Raw genomic sequence first — 27,239 nt, 5'->3', positions numbered from 1 at the left:
AACCTACTGCCCGACTGGCAGGCAGCTCCGTATGAACTAACCCCACGATGTTCACGGAAAGATGATAAGTAATGGGAACTGACGAATAGGCCAAGCATTTCAGAAATCTGGTGATGGAAAAAGTAAAGAATCTTTAATAAGGTTATACATTATCATATTTGTTCATTAGAAAGATCACTCAATGTCAGTGTCATGAATAATTCAGATTGAACTGTAGAAAGCCTAAAAGTAAAATGGACGTAATTCCACATGCTTACTCATCACACAGAAATTTATATTATGAATATAAAAAGTATTCTGAAAACTCTAATGTACTCTGAATCTCTAAAAATTATATGACCTAATCATTTAATGTCTGTGCACTTCATTTAAATAGTTCCCTAAGACTTTGATCAGCAATGTTTCTTTCAAGCAGGTCTGACTTAGACGACAGTGTGATGTAGCTGTCACTTTGCTGTAGGTACTATTTTCCAGTCTCCCTTAATCTTGCTCTTTCCTTTACACTGTTAGTGTCTTTAAAAACTAGTTCTCCCAAATGAGATTCCTCATTCCCATCACAGTCTTCTCACCATACTGGGTAGCTTATGCCCTTGTTCTGTTCACTGGAATGCCCCTTAAAAACATCTGACATCAAGCTGTAAAAAAAATCCTTGATGGGAGACCCCCGTCTCAGCACATGTATTTAAGCTTTGTGCTGTGTCCCCCCCCCCCCCCCGATTGCTCCTGCCTTTGATACAAGAATTTCAGGACCAGTAAGGTCTGTGCCCTTTTGTACAGAGCCAGATGTTTATGTATGGCCATACTAAAACCCAAAGAAGACTTCTTTATTCTCCTGTAAAGTGATTATTACAATGTTATCAACTCCCCCCATTGTGTGCTGGCACAAATAGTCAAACTGTGCTGGTGGCATGAGGACAGGGCGAAGGTGGTGGAGAGGGCTGGGCTTAGAGAGAAGGGCAGTGGCCTGACAAAGGCAAGAAACCGGAAAAGGTGTTGATCTGATGTCTGACAGTGCATATAGCTGAGACAGAGGGGTGTGTTCTAGGATGGTCAGGGCACAGGGACACAGTTCTGGTTAGCGCTAGCCCAAGATGAATTCACGCCAGAGAATGAAGGGGATTTGGCAGGGGATTCGATCTGAGCAGGACGTGAGCACTGGAGCAGGAGCTCAGCTACTGCACATTGGCAGGAGCAGAACCCAGGCGATTGGCTGGTAACGAGCAGAGCATCCCTGCAGCGGCAGCATGCTGGCGTGGGAGGGAGGCCTCTGTGGGGTGCCGAGACTGTTTTTAAGCTGAGGACTGTGTGTGATGGGGAGCGATGCCCGACTCTGTATAAAGGCCAGAGATGTGAGGGAAGAGGGTGTTTAGGTTGAGATCGGTACCATTATCCCCATTTCCACAGGTAAGAAAAGTAGGGTTCAAAGAGGGGAAGCAATACACTTAAGGTGATAATGCTTTCAGAATTGCATAATTTCTGAATTGCCTAAGGAGGGTCTGCCTTGGGTCCATAATTGAATAAATCAGACTGACAAACAAAATTCAGCCAATATGTGTGATAATCTGGATCTAAAATAGACACGTTAGACTCCACAGTCCATGATCTTGCACCATGTAGCACGGTTTTTCTTCCAGTGGAGAAAGAAAAGTATGTTTGTCGGTGTCCTTTAAAGAGGGTAATAAAAATATGTTTATAATACACAGGTTACATAGTTTTTTGAAGCCCATCAGATTCCAACTTAGTTTAAATATAAGGAGACTTTCTAAAATAACAGATCCCCCTCACCCCACGCACCCTACAAAGCCAGGACTTCACGTCAGTTTCAAGCTCCGCATCTTCACCTCAGATGGCTGCTCTGAGGCTTCTTTGTAGGTCTTCTTAGACAAAAGCAATTGGCTAAAGTAAATATTATATCTCAAGTTTTCCCCCAGTGACTTTCCACTAAAAGAAACCTAAGATGCCAAACATTAAAAGTGATGACATTTGTTAAAAATCTGCAACTATTAAAAAATTTACCAAAAGAAGGAGGAAACTTTATCCTAGGTACGTGGCAAATCTATCGATAGGCTGGCATCATAAATGAACAAGAATTTGGGCTGGATTTTTTTTCTCCTCATTTGCAAAAACATGTTTTCCTATAAAGCACATGATATACAGATGTACATATAGTTAGAAGTTGATGTTAACTAATGTGATATTTATTGGCATAATTTAGTTGCTTCTGCTTGGAATTCCTAGTATGGTTTGTTTTTCCCAGATCTCCAGTCCTGATGACGGTTTTGAGAGCAAATCTCTTTATGAAAGCTGGTTGGAAAAGGACCCTTCACCTGAAAATAAAAATTTTCCCAGGTAAATTACTTGTATGTCTCTTTTCTACCAGAGGATAAATTATGAATTCCTCTTTGCCTCTTGTTTCTCCAGACATGCAATTCTCAGATCTCTCATCAAGTCTGAGAAAAGATAATCCCAAGGGATCCTTCTGTGCAGCTTTCCTGATGTGCTGGTCAACTAGAACAGCCAACTCTTTTAACCTATAAGCAAGCAGACACATCTAGTTTTGCAAATTTTCAGTCATAATTATTTTGCCACATTATTAGAAATCGCTTTGCATTCTTGCCTAAAATTTCCTTCAGATGTGTCCTAAATACAATAATAAAGAACTTCAGATGATGATGAAGTAAAACACAGAGGATGGATTATTTCCTTTTAGAGGTACTATCAACAACCACCAAATTGTGTCTTCAACCTGTAATCAATTTAGGTTTCATACAAGTATTAGTTTATTTTTTAATTCTCATTCATTCAACAGCCACTTTCTTGAGTTTATTTTATATTTGTTTTCTCCTGCAATAGTATTTCTAAAATCAGCACATGGTGACAGCTTATAGCTTCATTCCGTATTCCAATTAAGTCTTGTAAAAATTTAGATGCATTTCCATTATAACAACAAAAATGTTTACTAAAAATATTAAAAGTTCATTATTAAAAATAGTATTAAGAGTACTAAAGTAGAAAAAGTATTTTAAAAACTCTGAAGGTCTCGATCTTCATATCTGTTTGGAAATATATAGTTATAATCTTAGTGCATATGCAATTTCATATTCTGTTTTACTCACCATTATGAAAGTGTTTCCATGTCATTATGTTATATATATATATATGTATATTGCATATATGTATAACATTACTTATGTATATAGAAGTCTCAATTATATGCAAAGAAATACATTGTAATTAGTTTTGTGAAATAAGGCACAATTAGAATTGTGAAATAAGATCTGAGGTACACTTTCCTCACGGCAGTTTTCTTATATAGTTCTCTGAGGGCAAGGGCCTCTTATTTGTTTCCCCTCTAAACACTACAAATGCTAAAAATAAAGCAGAGAGCCCAGTCACTAGGCTGCTGTCTTTACTGGCACTGCCTAACTCTGGCTGTAGTCAATACAGATTTATAGGTTCATCACACCAGTTTCTATTAGATGATGGAAAAGTGGGGAGGTAGACCATTTCCTAAATCTTATAAATGTGCCATGCAATTCCTTGCTATTCTTGGGACAGGGTTGTCTTATCTGCTTAACTTCATATTGTTTACTTATTTCTGCACTTCTCTGTGTATTTGTTTATATCTGTATCTAGAATCAGCAAGCTAGGATCTGGAAGTGATTTTGAAGCTTATTTTCAGAGGCTTGGTATTGCTTCAGGCAGAGCCCGTTACACCAAGAACAGGGTAAGCCCTTTTATTTTGGGTACATAGTATGTATCCACATTCATTCTGTTAGGAATTCGGTCAATTGATTTTTGGTACCAGACCCTGGATGGGCATGTGGGAAGAATTACAGGGATACAGACAGACCTCATGTTTCTTTGTAGATGAGTGGTAGGTACTTTGGTGATTCTGTAAATTTTTACTGCTAGAGTTATTCATTGAAATGGTTGTTGACAGAATAATGCTGGGTACTTGGCTGGTTATCAGTACCAAGTAGTTCACATCCCTTTCCTGATGCTGGCTTTGTTGGAAAGTCTCATTCTTCTAATTGTATGGGCACTGATGTACTTTTCCTGAGGAAAATATGCAGGAGGAGAACACGTTTCAGTCACCAGCAATGCAAGGCTGAGATTCTTTATTGTCAAAGCCCTTCTCTACATTCTCACTCCTGCCTGTCATCTGAGTCCAGGGTTCTTGGGAATAAAATAAGTTTCTCTTAATTTTTAACTTGATCCTCTTCTCTGTTCTGCACTGTGACTGGTTTGTACCATTGCCACTCAGACACGTTGGTGATGTGCAAATACCTCGATATGCCGACATGTTTTCTTGTTATGTTATGAATTATATGATAAGCAAACGAAAGATCTCAGTAGTAAGCTCAGACTTGCCACAGACTTCAAAAATTTTCAAATCACAATTGCAATATACCAACCTCTTGCTTGTATAACGTATCCCTCGCAGTTGACTATCCAGAATACAATTAAGAACAATGATGTAAGCAAAAACAGCCCCAGAGTAACCCCCAATAAATGAAATAACCGGCATACTCCTACTCATTACACTTAATACATAAAAGATGTGCTTTCTCTATTTCAAGGCCTGTTCACTTTTATATTCTGTCATCCGTCCAAATAAAGTCATCTAGTTCCTACAAAGAATGCAGATTAAAAGCAGAATATTAGGAGAGAGACTGAATCAGGGATTCCTTTTAGTGACACCAAAAGCAGCAGAATGCTAACCTGATAGCAAAGTAACAGTTAGGTGAAAACTAAAGTCAGGAGAGGCAGACCTGTTACGCAGAATACCACCAGGTTAACTACATTTGTAATGATTGTCCATAATTGCGTGATAAAGTTGAAATGGCATGCGGTTATATACTGGGAAGGCAGGGAAGATGCTTAAACACATAATCCTTCAGCCATAGAGACACTTGTTTTCATTCCTAATCAACTGCTAATTTCAAACTGTGCTTGATACTCAATTGGAGTATGTACTCCTTAATTGTGGTTATCAGAAAAACAGTAAGGAAAATTTTCAGGAAGCAGTATTTGAGTGAATTACGTAGAGATACATTATATGTATTTATATGAATTACAAAGTGAATAATGGTAACATTTAAAATTGGTAAACATTTGGTAGTAGAGTTTTAGTTACTTTTTTGCTTCGTTGTGATAAAACTCAGGGCACCATATGGTTGTATTTTTTTCTACAACCATTATGATTACACAAAGTTCTGTAATTTGAACATTTAATGTCTGTCTATATTCAGTCCTCCCCCACCCCCTCTGTTGTTTTTTTAGAAAACAGATAAGTACAGCAGCTACCCGGTATACCATACGATTTACGAGACATTTGAATTAGTCGAGAATTTTTATGACCCTACATTTAAAAAACACCTTTCTGTGGCACAATTACGAGGAGCGCTGGTTTATGAACTTGCAGACTCTAAAATCATTCCTTTCAATATTCAAGATTATGCAAAAGCTTTGAAAATCTATGCAGCAAGTATCTACAACTTATCCAAGAAACACGACCAACAATTAAGAGACCATGGAGTATCATTTGGTAAGAAATGGCTGGGCAGATATTTTATAATCTGTAATCTGGGGCTTTAAGGTATCACCTCGTATCATCAGGACATACTGTTTCATCCTAGAATTGATCCCTGTCTCACTCACTGATTCTGACTTCTAGAAAAGAAATTGTGAACATCTATTAAATAATATGGTTTAATCTGATATTGGTAGGCTAAATCCATTTTGCTTAGTGCTACAAAAACTGGTAAATATTTCCCCTGTAATGCTACCTTTCAACATATTTTTATTCTTAGAAGAACAGTAATATAAAAATGCAATGTAACACAAAGATGGGAAAGTCGAGAAAACAACCAATTTTACTACATATATATAACTAGTAGGTATTATTACTGCATATATCTTTTAGTGTTTGTCTACACAAAATATATTTTTTACGTAGTTTTAAGTATTCCTTTTATATCCACCAATTTTGTGGCTGCTGTTCCATATCATATATTCCCTGCAATGCAGGGATGAAATATAGTGTAGGGTAGGAACATTAAGGTTTGGGTCTCTAAGCAGTTTCCTGGTTCAAATTCTGGCTCTAATACTTAGTCACTCTGTGACCTTGGGAAGGTTACTGAACCCTTTTTTGTGTCACTTTTCTTACAAGTGGTACAGTTAAGAATATAACAGGTTTACAAGACTTCTGTGGAGGTTCAGGTGGTTAATATATAGAAACAATGGTGACTGGAAATGCTTACAATGTTACCTATTATTACTGTTACTATTTTTTATTATTCTAGGAGTACATATCCTTAGTATACACAAAAATTAACAAACATGTGCTTAGTGCCTACTAAGTATGGTGTAATTTCCTGGAGATATAAGAATGTTTAAGATACAGACATTGTCCTCAAAGAGCTTAAAATCTCATTTGGGGAAGAAGACAAATGCGAAGGACAAGTTGTAGAGGTGCCCAGAGAGCACACAGGGGCACAGCGTCATAGTGGCTAATGAACATTACTACGTAAGAATTAGTATCTTCAGAAAGTTATAAGCAGAGGGTGCTAAGATCTAGAAATAAAGCAGAGAAGGTTTAGCAAGTTGTGTTTACATCAGTATGACTGGAATCTCTGTAGTGATGGGGGAAAGGAACTGGGGAAATAAGCAGAGCCTGTAGCAAGGTGATTATCCACGGTGCTGTGGATTCATCTCTTTTCCTAAATCGCTGATTTCCTTTCCTTAATTTGTCTAAGTCAGGGTCCAATCAAGAGAGAGAAACTACACAGAGTGGAATGACTTTTTATACAAGGCTAGTAGATCCACCTGTTTACCTTCTTAGGAACCTAGTCTGATCCATTAGTGCTTTTCTCCTCGTGTTCAACTCCCCATGTCTGTTGGGAACTGTATCAGTATTATTTGCCTATCTTTTCCATCTTTTAAACACCATTTCTTCTACCTGATGTGCCCTACTTCCTTCACAATCAAAATTTTTCATTTAATGCCAGGTAAAGAGAGTCCTTCAAACGTTTTAAGGAATGATGGTTATGTAATCTACATTCCTTGTCTCCGGTTCTTTACCTCCCCGTGAGCAATCTACTGCACTGTCTTATTTCCTACTATAGTGAAATTGCTCTTAAGTTTCATTCATCTGTGTCACTAAATCCCAGGGACACATTTCAGTCCTTGACTTCTGTGCTTCATTTGATATTTAAAATTACTTCAAAGCCTTTTTCCCTTAGCCTCCACAATATTGACTTATTCATGCATTGACAAACAGCAACAATAATTAAAGCTTAATGAATAAACTAGGACTAAAAGATCCAATTTCTTATATTACATGTACTTACACACTGAATGCACCACTTACAGGTGTGCATAGAAATCCCATGTCTGGAGCTGTAAGTGCTTTATCTGTACAAGGAATTCTGTAACTTCTGCATCACAAGATTAGTGCAAGAAGCAAATCACTAATGTATGGTCATGTCTAGTTTAGAACAGATGAAAAATGATAAGTAGGTTGTATAAGGAGCATATATTGAGAACCTAATCCCTTTCCTTAGAAAGTTTGTAAAAGTTTGACTAGACTGAACCTGATCTTGCTTCTCAGTCTAGATAGATCAGCTGGTCACAGATTGCTTCTAAACAAGATCTTAAATGTACTACTTAAAAAACAAACAAGGATTGGCATTATTTTCATTCTGTAATAATTGCAGGAACATAGCTCATTTATAGCTGTATCCAGTGTCTGTGTCTGATATATAGTAGTTCTCCTAATAAATACGCATTGAATGAATGAATGAATGAATGAATGAATAGCTTTCTGGTAAACTGAGTTAAATTTTTTATTTGTCCTGGACTCTTGAAAGTCATTTCCTTAAGAATCAGTTTAGCCATTTTTCTACTTTCTGGTAATTTCCATGGATCTGCCAGAAAGATAAGTAGAAAAGTGGTTTCAGTATCTATTCAGTCACATCAGCCTGGAATGGCGGGAGGGCAGGAAAACGAACCTCTGAAATATAAAGCACTTGTCCTTACTTATTCTATTTTTTTTATTGTTAAAAAAGATTCCTTATTTTCCGCTGTGAAAAACTTCTCAGTGGCTGCTTCAGATTTTCATAGAAGACTTACACAAGTTGACCTTAATAGGTAAGTTACAAATGGAAAGCTGCCTACTGTTTTGAAAAGCAATTTGGTTTCTAGTATGAACTGTATACTCATAAGCATTTGACTCCAAATCATTGCTACTCAAATTATGGTCTGCAAACCAGGAGCATTGACATCACCTGGGTACCTGTTAGAAAGGCAGGATATCAGACCCCACCCTAGACCTAGTGAATTAGAATTCTGTGCTTTAACAAGACTCTCCAGTCTTGTTTGCCTTCACGTTGAAGTTCGAGGAGCACTGCTCTAAATGTAGCCTAAAAAACTTCCCAGAGACGTGCTTTCAGAAGTTTGCATTGATTAAAACTTATAACTATTGCTGGTAATTCGTAGTTCTCTGGAGTTCTGTGCATTTGTAGTATATTTCTTTACAGTCCCAATACTCCTATGCCCAATATTGAAATTCATCTTTTATTAAGACAGTTTTTTCTTATCGTTTACCTTTTTGCCATTTCGGTTGAAAATAAAAGCATTATTTAACAAGCATAAATTGTTCCACAGTAGTGTCTATGTCCTATTTCTTTGTGCTTTTGAGATTTAGTCAGAATAAGCTTTCACATCTCCCATGTTGGCAGAAAGCTGTGTCATCATTCTGAAAGGCCCCTTTCCCTTGGGTTGTAGAAGAGACCAGAGAATTTATGCAGCACCCCAAAAAAGAGCTGACGACTCCAAATGTGAAAGGGGAGTCCCTGTGCACTGTGTGCAAATTCTCCACCTTTCAGATTTCTGCACCTTCCCTTCATTCTTTCCTATTCAGCCTTTGTTCTCTTTTCTTCCACAGCAGAACTAAATGGCTTACTAAGAATAACTTGATGTATTGTTCTCCTAGAAAGAATTAAAAATCTTTGTTTTTTCTGCTAAAAGTCTGTAGTCTTAAAAAACAATTTCCCAATGTCTGTGTGCTTACAAATACTAGAGATGCCCCTGCTGTTATATATAGCTTACCATGTAAAGCATTACTGTTAATGTGCATTTGCTTAAAAACCTATTGATTTTAGTTTTTTTTTTCCTGTGCCTTATCCTTATTTATCAAACAAAATCTATTTTTTTAATTCTCAAAGTCCCATTGCAGTGAGAATCATGAATGACCAACTCATGCTCCTGGAAAGGGCATTCACCGATCCGCTGGGATTACCAGGGAGGCAGTTCTACAGGTAAGGAAGCAGCAGGTGCCCCACCTAAAGGGCCCCGCCTACCTCGCGAGGGCCAGGGCGAGCCTCTCTGAAGTCTGCTTTGATCTACTGCTATCAGAATAGTGGAAGCTGAATATGTGCACTGAGAGGAACATGGTAGGATTATGCAATAACACTATATTATCAGAAAAATGGATTTATTACTAATTGTTTTGCTGCCATGTAAATGGTGATAGTTGAAAAAGAACTCTTTGTAAGAACATCTAAAAGCCATAGAATATTTTTTATTACAATTTTTTATTAAGGTATTATTGATATACACTCTTATGGTTTCACATGAAAAACAATGTGGTTGCTACATTAACCCATATTACTGAATCCCCCCAACACTCCATTGCAGTCACTGTCCATCAGTGTAGTAAGATGTCACAAAGTCACTACTTGTCTTCTCTGTGCTACACTGTCTTGATCCCCCCACCCCATGTGTGCCAATCATAATACCCCTCAATCCCTTTCTCCCGCCTTCCCTCCCACCCCTCCCCTTTGGTAACCGCTAGTCCCTTGAAGTCTGTGAGTCTGCTGCTGTTTTCTTCCTTCAGTTTTGCTTCGTTGTTATACTCCACAAATGAGGGGAATCATTTGGTACTTGTCTTTCTCTGCCTGGTTTATTTCACTGAGCTTAGTACCCTCCAGATCCATCCATGTTGTTGCAAATGGTAGGATTTGTTTCTTTCTTATGTAAAAGCCATAGAATCTTAGCTCATGTAGTTCAAACTTCTACATGAAAAATTTCTGTGGGATCTCAGGTAGGTACTTACCAAGCCTCTCTTTAAATCTCCCAGTGATGGGAAATTTACTACCTGATGAAGTCCATTTCATTTTGAGAAAGATCTGTTTTAATAGAAAGTTTTCTTCATAAAGATCTGTTTCCCTGTTATTTTCCCCCTGACTCTGTTCTGCTCTCCGAAGTCACACAGAGTCAGTCCCTAGATCTATTTCCATATAACAGTTTATGTCTTTGATGACGGCTGCTATGTTTCCCCTAAAGAATGATCCTCTTACTCTCTCTCTGTCATGTTTTCTTTCAGTATCTTGGCTGCATGCTTTGTATTGTTTCCAGTCTTTCATGGTATCTCTTAAACTGTGGTTCCTTGGTGAAAAAATTAGAAAGGTTCTAGCATTTAGAGTCATAAAATTTGTTCTAATTCACTTACACATGTATGATTGAGAGCAAATCCCTTCCAGGGTTTCCTCCTCTAAACCAAGATGGTGATAACTGATATTTCACAAGGCCATTTATCATCAAATAACATATGTGAGATAACTGTTAGTTATCTTTCTAATATAATAATAGTGATCAGTACAAACATTTAACTAATTAGAAGCATAGGCTTTTACAGCCCAGCTCTGCCACATACTAAGTGTGACCTGGGCAAATTACTTCTCTAAGCCTCATGTTCCTCAGCTGTAACCGTGGCAGTATTTATATACACCAAAAAGCTGAAAGCAAATCTAAATGTTAATAATCCTCTCTTGTCTGTTAGTCTATCATCTACATTATTTAAAAGCAAAACAATCTTTGTCAGAATCAACTCATACTTTATAGAATCATACTGAATAAAAAAGGGACACTGCCCCTTCAGCCTACCTTTCTGTAACCCAGACAGCCATTTCTGTTTTTCTCTTCAGAGAAAATCAAGGTTAAATTTGATGTGAAATTTTTAGTGCATTTGTGTACACATCTACATACATTTATTAATCTATACACATATAACTGTATGGGACCATATATTATTTTGTAACTTGCTTTTTTTCTTTATAAATTTATCTTGGAGATCTTTCTGTATCAGTTTATATAGTTTTAGCTCATCAGTTGCATAGTGTTCCACTGTATGGCTTACATAATTTAGTCCTTATTGAACTTTTAATTGGATCTGTTTTCTCCCCAATTATTCACCGTGGAAAGTCCTCCCATAGGATATCCCTGTGTCCTGTTTGAAAATTTGTTTTACTATCTCTATTGGGATTTCAGGGTCAAAGGGTACACACATTTAAAATTTAACTGCCAAATGGTCCTCCAAAAAGACTGCACTACTTTAAAAACGTATTTGGGACTATTAACTTGAGTAACACTATATTCTAAAGGCTGGGAGAGGAAGTTCAAGGCGGCAATATAGGAAGATCCTGCACTCACCTCCTTCCAGACACACTGAACCTACAGCTACGTACGGAATGATTCATCTTTACAAAGACCTGAAAACTGAGCAGCTCCTTTATATCTGGCAAGCGAGAAAAAGACCACATTGAAGCAGGTGGGAAGCTGAGACCTAGGGTACATACCTCGTCGAGCATCCCAGCTTTTAAGACCTACAAGTGAGATGGTTAGCCCCTAAAATGTCTGGCTTTGAAAACCAATGCGGCTTGTGTCAACGAAACCCAAACTGAGAAATAGCTATTAAAGAGTTTGCATGGACCTTCTCGCCATGGGCACACCACTTCTGAAATGTCTTTTGAAAAGTGTCCAGGTTTTGTGTGAAAAAGATTCACTTTCTAATCTGAAAGCATTAGCTGCAGGAGCATGCTAGGATACTCCATAGGACAAAGGCTGATGGACACCCTGTCATGCTTTGCTATGCTCAAGTTGGAAGGCACTAGCTTCATGCTCTCCCTCTGTGAGCACCAAAGTGCCAGTTTCTCCTGGAGACGAGCTTTTACTTGCATCTGGTACCCCAATTTTTACAGTTACTGCCCAGGAGACACTCCTTGATCACTTGGCTCTGGGGCCCAGAGCCTTGCAATCCTGGGTCCCATGGTACTGTAACAACAGTACAGCTCTTGGCAGCCTACAACACACTCCCAGTCTTTCAGAGAAAGAGGCCTATTTGTCCAGGAGCTTTGGCCTTAGAGGCAGGCTTCTGGTCTGGCACACTTTTGGGGCCTACAGAGTTGCCCTGTAGGGGAAAAACAGACTTTGCGCACTCTCTCTGCCTTGCACCAGCTTGACAATATCTCCTAAAAAGCTTGTATCTTTGCCTCATGCCCTGATTTTTGCAGCTCTGCCAAGGGATGCTGCTACACTGCCTGGCTCTGCAGTTCAGAGGGACTTAATGCTGTCCAGTCCCACAGGACTTTAAACAATGGAGAAAGTTTTTAAAAAGCTGCCACTCTCAGGGCACAGGAGGAGGTGACAGGTGTAGGAGCTTCTGCCTTCCAGTGAAAGAGGCCTAGAGGACTCTCATCATGTTTACAGTCTTAAGAGCGTGACTTCTAATTAAACACACATCTAAAGGCTAACTGTAGACCTTGCCAGAGACCGTGGAGGGGAGTGCTCACACGTCTGCTGCCCTGGTTTTGCAGCTGCCACACGGGGATGTCCCCTTGATCACCTGGTTCTGGTGGCCAGAGGGGCTTGTGTTCTTGGGTCCCCTGGGATCATAACATCTGAGACACAGTGGCAGCTCCCACCCCTCCATTCTCCCAGTCTTTGTATGAGAGATGTATTTGCTTGTCCTGGAGCTTCAGCATGAGGAGTAGGCTCGAGGGCCGTAGGCTGGGGAACACCGTCTTTGTTCCCCCTCTGCCTTGCTGTAGCTGTGTGTAGGCACAAGGGCTTCGGCTTGTGGTCCCATAAGACAGAACATATTTGATACTTTAAAAGCTGCTCTGAGGGTCTGGCTTCCAATCAGCCTGAATCTGAATGTCTGCTGACAGGGATAATCTCTTTCTTTGATACACTGCTAGGTACTGGCACACCCTCAGCTACTGGGACAATGATAAAGGTTTGAGAGGCAACCACAAGCCAGGGCAAGGCTGGATGATTTATCTGCTACAGGAAGCCACTCCTTCAAGACTGGAGAGGTGGATTTTTCATTTAATGCATATAAATCAATCCAGAGAGTACAGCAAAATGAAGTAACAAGAACATGTTCCAAATGAGATAATAAAATCAAACCTCAGGTAAAAACCTTACTGTGAAACATAAGTCATCTACTTGATAATAAGTTTAAAATAATGATAATGAAGCTGGGAGAATGAACACAGTGAGAACTTCAACAGAGAGAAAGAAAATTTAAGTACCAAATAGAAGTCACTGAGCTGAAGAATACAATACCCGAACCAAAAAATACACTAGAGGAGTTCAACAACAGACTACATAAATCCCAAGAAGGATCAGCGATCTAGAGACCTTGCAGTGGAGCTCAATTAGAGCAGCAAAAAGAAAAGAATAAAAAAAAGTGAAAATAGCTTAAGGGACCTCTGGGAAGACACCAAATGTACTCTACCTTTGAATTACTGGGCTCCCAGAAGGAGTGGAGAAAGGGGCTGACAGCATTCCTAACCAGAGTAAATAAACCTCCAGATCCAGGAAGCACAGACAATTCTAAATAAGATGAACGCAAAGAAAATGTCACATTAAAGGAGAGCATCTTAACAGCCACAAGAGAAGAACCACTCATTACATAAAGGGAACGTCCATAAGACTTGTCATCGGGTTTCAGCAGAAACTCTACAGGCCAGAAGGGAGTGGCATGGTAATGGTCAAAGGGCTGAGAAAATCAAAAAAACAAAAAACCAACCTTCCAGCCACAGATACTGTATCCAACAAAGTTATCATTCAGAATTGACAGAGCAATAATTTTCCAGACAACCAAAGGGTAAAGGAGTTCATCACCACTAAACCAACCTTTTAAGAAATGTTAAAGGGACTTCTTTAAGCTGAAAAAAGCTGAAAACATGGTAACACATCCAAGTAAAAATCTCAATTATACTGGTAATATACAGTAAAGTAGTAGATTAACCACTTACAATACCAGTATAAACAAAAGTACTAAAAATACTATAATTAAGGGATACACAAAAGTAGTAGTAAAACGTTGACATGGAAAACAGAATGGGGAGAGTAAAAACGTAGAGCTTTAGAATGCATTCAAACTTAACTTAATATAGACTTTTGTAAATGTAAGTTGTTACATGTAAGCCTCATGGTAGCCATAAAATAAAAATCTATAGTAGACACACCAAAGATAATGAGAAAGGAGTCTAAGCATGCCACTAGAGTCATCAAACTACAAATGAAGAGAAGAAAGGAACAGAGGAACTACAAAACAGCCAGAAAACAATTAACAAAAAATGGCAATAAGTACATACCTATCAATAATCACCTTAAATGTAAATGGACTAAATTTTCCAATAAAAAGACATAGAAGGGATGAATGGATTTAAGAAACACAAGATCCATCTATAGGCTGCCTACAAGAGTCACTTCAGATATAAGGACACAGACTGAATGTGAAGGAATGGAAAATGACATTCCACGTAAATGAAAACCACTGTGATGTTACAGATATGATAGTGTGCTGACTATAAAACACAAGCACTCTGATTCCATAAGCCACTTAGTCATAACTCTGTGCAGAGATTATATATTGCAGTTCTTTTAAATTTATGGGACACATTTACAGAAGTCAGGTAATTTATAAAAGGCCACAGAGGCATTAGATGTCATGTCAGTGATTCAAACAGGTATGAATCCTTTATCAGTATTTTTTTACTATACTTGTACAGTTCTTCAGAAGAGAGCAACTATACTAAGGAATACCTAAGACCTGTATCTCTAATAACTCATATATGTTAGATTAACAATACTTATCAACAACTTAGCACCTATACTTGTTTTAATAAGAAAGATCCATTTGAGATCCTGTTAAGATTTAAAAGCCAAGAGCAATAAATCCTGATGTACTTTGGGAAATGATTCTACAATTATAATCTAAATGATTAGCATTATAAATTTCTGGTTGATCATTAATATTGACTTACATAGAGTTCCATATTGTCTCCTACAAATTATATCTAGAAGCTCTAGGATTGGGCTGTTGGACCTAATTTATGATAAGTGTTTAATAAACTATGTACCTTTTCTGAAAGAATTCCAGTTAACTGGAGAGAGAAGTAGCTTGGTTGTGTGAGCTTTCCTTCTAGATCAGAAATTGTGACTTTGAAATTATTCTTAACATCTATAATATTTTGGGGAATACAAGCTTCCTTAATTATTCTTTTTAATGTCTGAAGAGTATTGGTAACAACTGTCATTCTTGTTGAATCCCTAAAAAAGGCAACACAAATTTTATCAATCTCCTCTCTTTTTAAGTATAGTCACAAAGCATACACATTATCACTGTTTATCTATGTCCAGGCAGTTTGACAAGTAATGCACACAATTTACAAGAAAGAACTTACCTTTCTCCCCACTGTGTAGATTGGCAACACGATATGACTCATAAGACATGTAATGAATGCATAGTCAATTTCTCTCTTTGCTTAAAATTATGCCATTATATATATAGTACCTCATCAATTATGTATGTCTTCATTTTGGAGTAACAAAAATGACAGAAGGAGACATAGGACACTTGATGAGATATTGTAAAACAAAAAAGAGTAAAGAAAAAGTATATAAAATGTAATAGTATGTTACTCTTTAGCTCCACCTGTCTTGTTTATGTATTTTTCTACTAGGCATATCATCTTTGCTCCAAGCAGCCACAACAAATATGCTGGAGAATCATTTCCTGGGATCTACGATGCTATGTTTGACATTGGCAATAAAGCAGACCCTCATTCAGCCTGGGAAGAAGTAAGGAAACACATTTCTGTTGCAGCCTTTACAATTCAAGCAGCAGCAGGGACCCTGAAAGAAGTGTTTTAAGGTCTCAGATGAGTGGCTAATCATTAAAAGTATTACTGAGAGGCTGAGGATAAAATCCGTATTTGTGTTTGATAACTCATGAAGCCAAAGTATCTAAAATCCTGCTTTTCATGTCAAGTTTTTATTTTAGACTTCTACCTTGTTCATCTGCAGAGGTTTTTTTACTCTAAAAATTCAAAATTCATCACCAAAGTGTTCTAATAAAAAAACTCCAATTATGCAGCACAAAGAGATAAAGTAACTGAAAATTAACCTAAAATAAAGTAAGGAACTTGAACTCTCAGACACTGCTGGTAAGAATGCAAAATGGTAGAGCCTATTTGGAAGACACTTTGGTAGTTTCTTGTAAAGCTAAACATATACTAACTTTATGACTCAAAATTCCTTAAGAGAAACAAAAGTAATCAGAGAAGGACTGTACCAGTCATGTTCATAGCAGCTTAAAGTGGAAACAACCCAAATGTCTGTAAATGGATGAATGGATAAATTGTGGTATGTCCACAATATACTACTACTCAGCAATAAAAATGAAGTAACTCCCTCTCTCAGCACTCCTATTCAACACCACAGTACTAGAAGTCCTAGCCAGAGCAACCAGGAAGGAAAAAGAAAAGATATCAGAACTGGAAAGGAGGAAGTCATATTGTCTCTGTGTCCAGATAACATGGTTTTTTATATAGAAAATTAGAGACTCAACTATGAAAACTGTTAGAACTAATCAATGAATTGAGTAAAGTCAAAGGATACAAAATTAACATTCAAAAATCCATCCATAGTGTTTTTATACATTAACAGTGAATTTTCTGAGAAATGACTGATCCCTTTTATAATAGCATTACAAATAATGAAATACTTCTTAGGAAAAAATTTAAGGAAATGAAAGATCTCTACTCTCAAAAATACAGGAAATTAATAAAGGAAATTGAAGATGACAAATAGAAAGGTATCCTGTGTTCATGGACTGGAAAAAATGTTAACATCAAAAAATACCAATAGATTCAATGCAATCCCTATCAAGAGTCTAATGACATTTTTTTCAGTAGAAAAAACACTCCTAAAATTTATATGGAACCACAAGATTCCAAATAGCCAAATAAATCCTGAGAAAGAACAGAGGAGGCATCACACTTCCTGATTTGTTAGGTTGCCTCTAACTCATATCATTTCTGAAGGTGACAAAATACAAAAGTTCATTAATCTATCTTACGTTTCTTCCTGGTGGTAGCTAACCTGAAGACAGACAAGGGTTGTTAAAACAGCATGTGTGGCTGGAAATACGGGTTTGATGGAAAAACCTTTGCAACTCATTGTTTTAATTTTTAATTATTTTGTTTTTGTCATATTTAATCACCATCTGGCCATTAGAATAGAACAAGCAATTATGTGGCATGCATGGTAATCAGGGACATAGATTAAATGATGTGCTACCACATGCTGAACACACAAAATATGTATTAAACTTTAAAACTTTGCTCCCTAGAATTATTTTATGTTCTTTGTAAGCCACCTGGTAATCACAAGCAATCTAGAGTTGAGTCCATGAAACATAGAGACTAAGCAAATCACCATGGTGGAAACCATCACTTTACAAAGGTATACAGAAACAGGGAAAAAGAAGCAAAGGAAATACAAACAACCAGACGGCAAATGGTTAAGAGGGCAGTACTAAGCTGTTACCTATCAAGAATCATTCAAAATACAAACAGTTGAATTTACCAATCAAAATGCAGACAGGCTGGATGATTAAAAAAAAAGATACAGCTACACAATGCCAACAGCAAACATCAGTTCTAGAGACACACACAGGCTCAAAGGGAAGGAATGGAAGAGGGTATTCCATACAAGTGGAAACAACAAAGAAACCAGGCATAGCCATACTCACATCAGACTAAATAGCCTTCAAGCCAAAAACCATAATGATAGACAAAGGGCCAAGAAGATATAAGTCATAAATATAAATGGACTCATCATTGGAGCACCATAATATATTAAGCAAATACTAACACATTTAAAGGGAGAAATAAGCAGCAATATATTAATAGCAGGGACTTCAATATCTCACTGTCATCAATGGATAAATCATCCAGATAGAAAACAAGAAAACAAAACACTGCAATTAAACCATAGTCTAGAACAAATGGACTTACTAACAAATGTAAATAGAACATTCCATCCAAGAGCAGCAAAATAAGCATTCTTGAGTGCATGTGCAACACTTAAAGGGTAGACCATGATAGGTCACAAAACAGATTTCAGCACTTTTAAGATCGAAATCATAACTTTTTTCTGAATATAATATAAAACTAAAAACAGTTGAAAAATTACAAATATGTGGAAATACATTTATGAACGGGTCAAACAAAATTCAAAAGGGAAATGAAAAATCTTAAGTGAAAATGGAAACATGGCATATCAAATTTTATGAGATGCAGAAGCTGTTCTGAAAATTTAGTGACAAATTTAGAAATCAGATCTCAAGTTTACACTTCAAGGAACTAGAGAAAAAACAAATTAAGTCCATAACTAGCAGAAGGAAGGAAATTATAATAAAGATCAGAGCAGAAATAAATGAAATAGTGACCAGAAAATAGAGAGGTCAATGAAACTAACAGATCAACAAAACTGATAGCCAGGCTAAGAATAAAAGAGTTCTCAAAATTAGAAATGAAAATGTAGGCACTACAACTGATACTACAGGAACACACAGGATCATACGACACTATTATGAACAATTATGCCAACAAATTAGACATCCTAGAAGAAATAGATAAATCTCTAGAAATACAACCTACCAAGACAGAATAAAGCAATAGAAAATCTCAACAGAAATAATAATGAGCAAAGAGGCTGAATCAGTAATCAAGACTTCTAACTCAAAACCACAGGACCAGATGGTTTCACTGGTAGATTCTATCAAACTTTCAAAGAATTAACACCAGTCCATCTCAAGCTCTTCCAAAAAATTGAGGAGGGAATACTTCCAAACTCATTAAAGACATCATTAGAAAACTCTAGACCAATACTCCTGATGAATATAGGTACAAAAATTCCCAACAAAATTGGCAAACCAAATTCAAGAACATATAAAAAAGATTATGCACCATGAATGAATGGGATTTACCCCTGGGACACAAGGATGGCTCAACATATGCAAGTCAATAAATGTAATACATTACATTAAAAAATATAAAAAGCACATAATCATCTCAATAGATGCAGAAAAAAAACATTGATAAAATACAAAAGCCTTTCATGATAAACCCTCAGTAGACTGGTTATAGAAGGAATATATCTCAACACAGGCCATCTATGTATGACAAACCTTACATACTACTCAATGGAGAAAAACTGAAAGCTTTTCCTCTATCAGGAAGAAGACAAGGATGCTCACTTTCATTGTTCAATATAATACTGTAAGTACTAGGCACAGCAATTAGGCAAGACAAAGAAAAATGGCACTGATTTGGAAAGGGAGAAGTAAAACTTAACTATTTGCAGAAATGATTTTCTATGTTAAGAACTGCAAAACAAAAAAATCATTGGAAATAACTAATGATTTCAGTGAAGTTGCAGGATACAAAAACACAGAAATCAGTTACATTTCTATACACTAAAGATGAAACATCTGAAAAAGAAAGAAAACTATCCCACTCACAATAGAATTATACATACAAAAAACACTTAGGAATAAATTTAACAAAGGAAGTGAAAGATCTGGCCAATGAAAACTGTTAAGACTTTGCTCAAAAAAACCAAAAACACAAATGGAAAGACATCTTGTGTTCCAGGATCAGGAGAATTAATACTGTTAAAATGTCCATACTACACAATGCTATCTACAGATTCAATGCCATCACTATCAAAATACTAATGGAATTTTTCACAGAAACAGAAAAACAATCCTAAAATTTGTATGGAGCCACAAAAGACCTGCAGTAGCTAAAGCAATCCTAAGGAAAAAGAACAAAACTGGAGGTATTACACTTCCTCATTTCAAACTATACTATGAAGCTGCAGTAATAAAAACTGCATGTACTAGCACAAAAACACACATATACACAAGTGGAATGAAAGAGAGAGCCCAGAATTAACCCCCTGCTTATATGGTCAACTAATATTTAACAAGGAAGCCAAGAACACTCAACGGAAAAGTCTCTTCAATAAATGGTCCTGGGGAACTGATATAACACAAGCAGAGCAATGAAATTGGACTCATATCTTCACCACCCACAAAAATTAACTCAAAATGCATCAAAGATTTAAACATAAGAACTGATACTATAAAACTCTTAGAGAAAATGTAGGAAGAAGCTCCTTGACAAGGAACTGGTCTGGGCTTGATTTTTTGGGTGTGACACCAAAGTACAAACAACAAAAGCAAAGATCAACCAAGGATACTATATCAAACTTAAAAACTTTGGCATAGCAAAAGCAACAACAAAATTAAAATTCAACAGGATGGGAGGAAATTTTTGCTAACAATGAATAGGGGTTAATATCCAGAATACTTCAACTCATACAACTCAGTAACAAAACATTTTAAAATGAGCCGAAGAACTAGACATTTTCCAAAAAAAACACAAAAAAAACGAAACAGCAAATGGCTAAGAGGTACATTATAAGATGCTCAATATCACTAATCATCAGGGAAATGAAGATGAAAATCACAATGAGAAATCACCTCAAACATTTTAGAATGGCTAGCAAAAAGACGAATGATAGTAAGTGCTAGTAAGGATGTGGAGAAAAGAGAACTCTTGTGCACTGTTGGGAATGTAAATTGGTGCAGCCACTATGGAAACAGTCAGTATGGAGGTTCCTGAGAAATTAAAAATGGAACTACCATATATCATCCATTAATTTCATTTCGGGGTATTTATCCAAAGAAACCAAAAACACTAACTGGACAAGATATTTGCACCTCCATATCCATTGCAGCATTATTTACAATAACCAAGATACAGAAACAACTTGTGTTCATTGTTAGATGAACTTATAAAGATAGGGTGGTACATACAAATAATGGAGAATATTCAGCCATGAGAAAGAACATCCTGCACCATTAATGACATGTATGGACCTTGAGCACATTACACTAAGTGAGGTAAGTCAAGGACACATACTATATTATCACTTAATATGTGTAATTTTACAAAGCCATGCTTGTAGAAACAGAGTAAAATGGTAGTTAAACAAGGAGGGGGGTTTTGGGGATAAGACATATACAGATTTATAAGTAGTAGTTAATAAGCTCTAGAAATATAATGCACTTCACAGTGAATATAGATAACAATATTGTATTATAATCATCAAACTTGCTAAGAGACTAAATTATTACAACCACCAAAAAGGTTATGTGATGTAAGAGTGGTGCTAATTATTGCTACAATGGCAATCAGTATATATCAAATTAACATGTACATTTTAAATTTACTTTTATGTCATATATGTGTATATACACATATGAACATATAAGACACTTCTAGAAGAGGGATGGTGCCTAGTTTAAGAGGACTTAGCACCCAGCATGGCACCTCAAGTGCTCATTACATTTCACTAACAAACATAGATCATACAATAGACTCCCCATGTACCTATGACTCCAAGATAAAAAAAAAAAAAAATCCAATAGTATCCCTCAAAAAACTAGGCTTTTATTCTCTAAGCATTTGAGATCAGTTGAATTAAACTGTTAATCATTGTTCCCCTTTCATTCCATTCTTTGGTCCACATCCTGAGCAACATATTCTTTTTCATTAGGGAAATAATAAAAATATTTGCTAGTCACTGTATACTGCCTGTTTTATTACCGGCTTTTACAATCATATTCAAATAAGCCATAAAAGTTCCTATTGTAATGCAGTAATTTAGTCCTTTGTAGTAAAAAAAATTATGTGAAATGTAATTTAAGTGTAATACTTTAATCCAGAAATAAAAATTTTTCTAGAAAAACTTGGCAACCAAGTGCCAATAAATGTGAAAAGTGTTTACTGCAACTTTTACCATAGTAAAAAAGTAACAAATTACTCATTAATGATGAATTAATTTATAATTTAATAATAAAGGATCACAAAATTGATACAAGCATTTTTCATGTTTATGGTAAAGTCTGAGTTACTGTTGAGTTGGAAAAAATGGTGATAAAACTGATGAAGGTACATATATAACGCAGTGTCAACAAGTGCTTACATTGGGGTGGTGGACTTTTATTCTTTGTGTTTTTCTGTATTGCTTCAATTTCTTACATCACCATATACACCTTTTATAATAAAAACTACAGTAAGGCTGTTTGGATTTTGAACAGAAAAGGCACACAAAGTTATGGGATGAAATAAAGTTCACAAATAGAATCCTCTGTGTATCTTTGTATTTTACTAGTTTTTCTGTTGTGAGGATATAAATAACACTCATTTCACATATGTGTACATGGGCTATCAGTATTTTTCATATTTAGCTCAGAATTTCAAAAATATCAACTGACCCTCAAACTTTCAAGTTTATACACGGAAATGAGATACAACAAAAAGTACTATCAATTATTTTCTAATTCTAACTTTTTAAGTATAGAAATAGAGTTTGGGGGCTCAGCAAACCGAGTTCTCTGAACATGCCATTATTTGTACTGTAATACCTAAATTCATAACAGAATTTGTCTTCTAATTAAGTGAATTATAAAGTTGGGTTTTTATACTTTTCCTGAAGATTGTAAGTTATCTGACTGAAAAATGGGACTAGAATGCTACCTAAGTATCTTTCAGTTCTGATACCCTGACTTGGCTTTCTGTCCCCTTAAATTTGTTTACCTCCTCCACCTCCAACTCAGCCTTTTCCTGCAGATAATTTAAGTAGCTCTACAGGCAAGGGGGTGGCTGGGACTGGAAGGAATCCCTGAGGTGTTAAAAACCAGTCCAAGCTGGCCTCTACATAGTCTGGGATCAGGTCTGTTATTAGAATCCAGCTTTCATTAGTAGGGAGCTTTTAAAGTTTCATACAGAATTGTAAAGGGCCCCATTGACTCTAATAAGCCTGATGTACCAAACATTTAATCCACCTTAAGAATGTGTCATGCCTAATGAAATCATTTAATCATGATACTGACAGAATCAAGGGACTGTACTGAATGGATACTGTTTCTGTCCACCCAGCCTCCCTTCCCCATTCTTCTGGTAAAGAACTTTCAAGTAGGAGACTCAGTACAGATGGTTTAGGTGGCACACTGCATGTTCAGGGTGGTCTAAGCCTGAACAATCCTTTGACTGACTTACTTTAATGACTGTGTACTTCTACTAAGTCATATTCAAAGGCAGGATTGCCACTGTTTTTTGAATGAAACCAAGAAGCCCTCAAAACTTCAGAACACTCTTTGTAGTGTCCAAGTTAGCTGTATGGTAACATATTACTGCCTACTTATGATTTTTAAATCCTGAGGGCCAGACAGGGCCTCATTTACTGTAAGCTGGAGTGAACTTATCTGCAGCCTGGACTACTTCACCTGGATATTATGATTCCTTGGACTCAGCAGTCCTCTGTGAAAATCACTTCCTCCAAAGCCTTTTTCTATATTCCTTATCTTGTTTAGGGCTCTCCCTGTGTTCCCAAACCTGGGGGTTCTCCTAAAAGTTTCACTCTCTAGTCCCTAATTCCTATCACTTCAAGATCCTAAATCTCTTATTTACCCCTACTCTTCCTACTGCTGTTGTGTTTCATGCCCTCATCCTAACCAGTCTTTTCATTAAACAACTTCCAGATACACCTATCAAATTTATCTATAATAAAATAAAGCCTTATTACAAATACATGAAACAACCTTAATCAAAGAGGAAGGGGGAAAGGTACTCAAGTAACTCTGAGTCTGTAGGAGTCATTCTAGAGTAAGAATAAAGGCAAAAAATAAAAATTACATAAGCACTGTACTCTAGTTGATGTGTCCCATAGATTAAGTTAATAATTCTGACACTGCTACAAATTCTGTATGCTGAAACTGAACAATTAAGTAAATGGATAGCAGATGGTAGAAGCCAGGTTTTCACTGTAGGAGTGGGAAGTTGCTGATAAGCAAGGGAAGGAAGCTAGAAATAGCTATGTGGCAATATAGTAGTAGTGGAGACTTAAGTATGAACTCATGTTTAGCTTAATATAGATAAAAATGGTTACTTAAGAAATATTTATAGATATACATACAGACCAGTTAATACATACACATGTATTTCCTTCCTATTGGCACACTGTGCCTAGAAGCACAGACACCGCAGTAGCAGTGAGTACACCGAACATCCAGATCCTGGTTTCTAATACCATTCTCCTATGAAAAGAACCAGGGCTCCTTGGAGAAATGGCCGACTGGAGCATCCTGAAGTGCCCAGAAAGTAAGCAGTGACAAACAACAACAGAAACAAACCAACAGTGACAGCACAGGGCTACAACAAAGGAACAAAGCTAACTGAAAAGTCCACAATAATCAAAGTTGGAACAACTTGAGAAACAAAATAAATACTGGATTATAAAAAAGTTATGAGTCCATATTGACTAGATACATGACTAAATGAATTAGAAGAGTTATTCTAATAACTCCCATGCACAAAAATTGTTATTTATGTAAATGTACTGCTCAAGAGGTGGGACGTACCTTCCCATTCCTTTTTGAGTGTGGGTTACACATACTGACATCCTTCTAAATAAGGATAAAGAGGTAAATGAATAACTTCACAGTTAAAAAAACTGACAAACACTACATTAGCCAGGTGTTCAAAGTAAGTCATGTTAACAGTATGGACCCTTGATACTACCAATGACAATGGAACTTCACATCTGTGATTATTTCTCAAAACCTTTAACAGTAAAAACATCAGATAAATCCCAGTTGACGGTAATTCTACAAAATACCTGACCAGTACCTCCTCAAAACTGTCAAAATCAAGAAGAGCCTGAGGAGAGGAGACTTGACTAAATGTAATGAGGTATCCTGGATGGGATCCTGGAACAGAAAAAAGGTATTAGGCAAAAACCAAGGAAATTTAAAGTATGGATTTTAGTTAGGGTAACAATACCCAATGTATCAATATTAGCATGGATTCTAACAAATTTACCATACTAACATAAGATGTAATAAAAGGGGAAATGGGGTGTGGAAAATATAACTCTGTACCACCTTCACAACTTGTCTTTAAATCCAAAACTCTTCTTACAAAGTTAAAAGAAAAAATTAAATTGATAAACGGAAAAAACCAGAAGCCTAACCAGACTTCCATGTTGCTGTTTTTTAAACATTACTGGTATGTCAAAATAAAAGGGAAATGTTTCGATCCCATTCCCAGAGTTTCTGATTTAGTAGGTCTGACAATGACGACTGAGAATTTGCATTTCTAACAAATCCCACAATGCTGATCCTACCGGTCTGGACATAGTATTTTGGTAACCACTGGTTTGACCTGGAAGATGAAAGCCCAAAATTAAAACTATCCTTTGCTATCTGTCTCTATGTTTACAATCTTAATCTGTCTTTCCTATGGAGTTATCTTATGTTGCAGATGCTCTAAATTATAAAATTGGTTTTACCAGGTCTCATAGTAATGGGGAAAATAAAGATAAGTTTGCTGTACACAGATATGAATTAATCTACAAGCTACATATCACTACCAAAATGGCAATGGGAACTCTTTTTTTTGAACTTAAGATTCTGAAACTTCTTTGGAGGCTGTTTAGAGAAACTAGAGACCCTCCCTAAGAGATGTTGAATCACAAATGACAAGTTTTTAATTCAGCTATTATTATGACTAAACCATTCAGGCAAAAAGGCTACATATTTTATTTTATAAATTTTCTTACAAAACATGAGGTTAATTTGTTCCTGGTGACCACTCTGCTGCTAGTTTTCAAAACTATCAGCCAGTGTTTTATAGAACCTGTAAATTCAACTGACAGACATAATCAGCACACAATGGTAGTTAAGGGCACAGAACACAAAGTCAAGGTGCCCAAATTCGAAATCTTTACTGCACTAGTAGTTCTGACTTTGGGCATGTTACTTAACCTGGGCCATAAACCAGTTTCCTCACCTGTAATAAAATAACAGAACCTACCTTATAGGGTTATCATGAAGATTAAGTACATATTCACTGAAGTTAATAGAACAGTGGCTGTTAAGTGCTGCATGTCCTGGTATTTACAAGAGCTCAACAAGAATGGGAATATAATGGTTGGCCAAAACAAACAGGAAAGGTTATATTTGGTCTACAAGAGGATACAGACATTAATAAATTGATCATACCAGTAAGTAAAATATGAGTAAATATGTAACTGCAAACTGAAATAAGCATTATGAAGGGTCACAATGTTTTAAAAAACATTTACACACTCATGTAGTCTCATTATTGGAGTCGGGGAAAGTACCGCAGGGTTCAGGGAGGTTTCCCTCTTCCAGGCTTAATCACTAATCTTACTTCAATTAGCAAAATCTTAAAAAGATAATTTAACAAGCCAATCATTTGGACAGTATATCTGCTTACTCTAAAAGGAACAGCAAAAAAGCTGACATAATTTTTAAGCCATATAAAAATGTTTCAGGCTGGAGGTTTTATTTCACTTGAGTGGACATTAAATGTGGCTTACTAAATTGGAAAACTAAGAAATGCAGTCAGTTAGCATTTAATGAAAACATGCTCTTTATAAAAACTGTTCCTGGGAACTCTTCACAAAACTAAGAACTAGGTATAAACTTACATTCACAAAATAACTATGCAGAAGAGAAACTGTAAGCCTAATATGTTTGGGATAATGCCACATGTATAAAGCCCCCAGTACCTATACTTAAAGGCAAGTCACGCAACTACTCCAGATGAGTTTATGTTGTAAGATACTTGGGAGACAATCAGGTTAAAAAAAAAACACTTCTCACCCACCCAACAAACAATGATTAAACGACAGGAAACACCTACTAATACACCAAAAACAAGCTAGACTTAGCTTGCATTTCAGAACGGAGGCCATGGGATGATACAGGCAGAAGATGAAAATAAATACCAAACACAAATGCCAGATTCAAAGTAATTTTCAATGAACAAACATAAAAACCTGTTATGTATTAACAGGAAACTTGGAAGACCCTGGCTATTAAAAAAAGTTACAAAGAACATACACAAATGCCCTAAAACTGACACCAGACCTCACAAATGAGCTTTTGATAATTTGTTGTGAGTATATGTTTGTGTGACATGCATTTTTTCATGGCT

At 36.5% G+C, this 27,239-nt stretch overlaps 1 protein-coding gene across 7 annotated transcripts in view; it reads left to right on the top strand.

The window, feature by feature from the left end:
• The window catches only part of NAALAD2 (N-acetylated alpha-linked acidic dipeptidase 2), a 57,746-nt gene extending 31,685 nt beyond the window's left edge, over positions 1-26,061 (top strand). For 5 of the 7 annotated variants that reach the window (XM_037011025.2, XM_037011026.2, XM_037011032.2 and 2 more), the window contains 6 exons: positions 2,258-2,349; positions 3,637-3,727; positions 5,287-5,551; positions 8,073-8,154; positions 9,231-9,323; positions 15,822-22,361. In XM_037011025.2, the coding sequence (XP_036866920.2) occupies positions 2,258-2,349; positions 3,637-3,727; positions 5,287-5,551; positions 8,073-8,154; positions 9,231-9,323; positions 15,822-16,011 (813 nt within the window). In that variant the 3' untranslated portion in view covers positions 16,012-22,361. Of the gene's footprint in view, positions 1-2,257; positions 2,350-3,636; positions 3,728-5,286; positions 5,552-8,072; positions 8,155-9,230; positions 9,324-15,821; positions 22,362-24,246 lie in introns of those variants that run through there. The other 2 variants (XM_073215903.1, XM_037011027.2) reach the window with 2 other exon arrangements.
• Positions 26,062-27,239: the final 1,178 nt, after the last annotated feature.

Source organism: Manis javanica, chromosome 11, assembly GCF_040802235.1.
Source record: "Manis javanica isolate MJ-LG chromosome 11, MJ_LKY, whole genome shotgun sequence".
Taxonomy (NCBI): Eukaryota; Metazoa; Chordata; class Mammalia; order Pholidota; family Manidae; genus Manis; species Manis javanica.
This window is presented reverse-complemented; position numbering and strand designations above follow the sequence as displayed.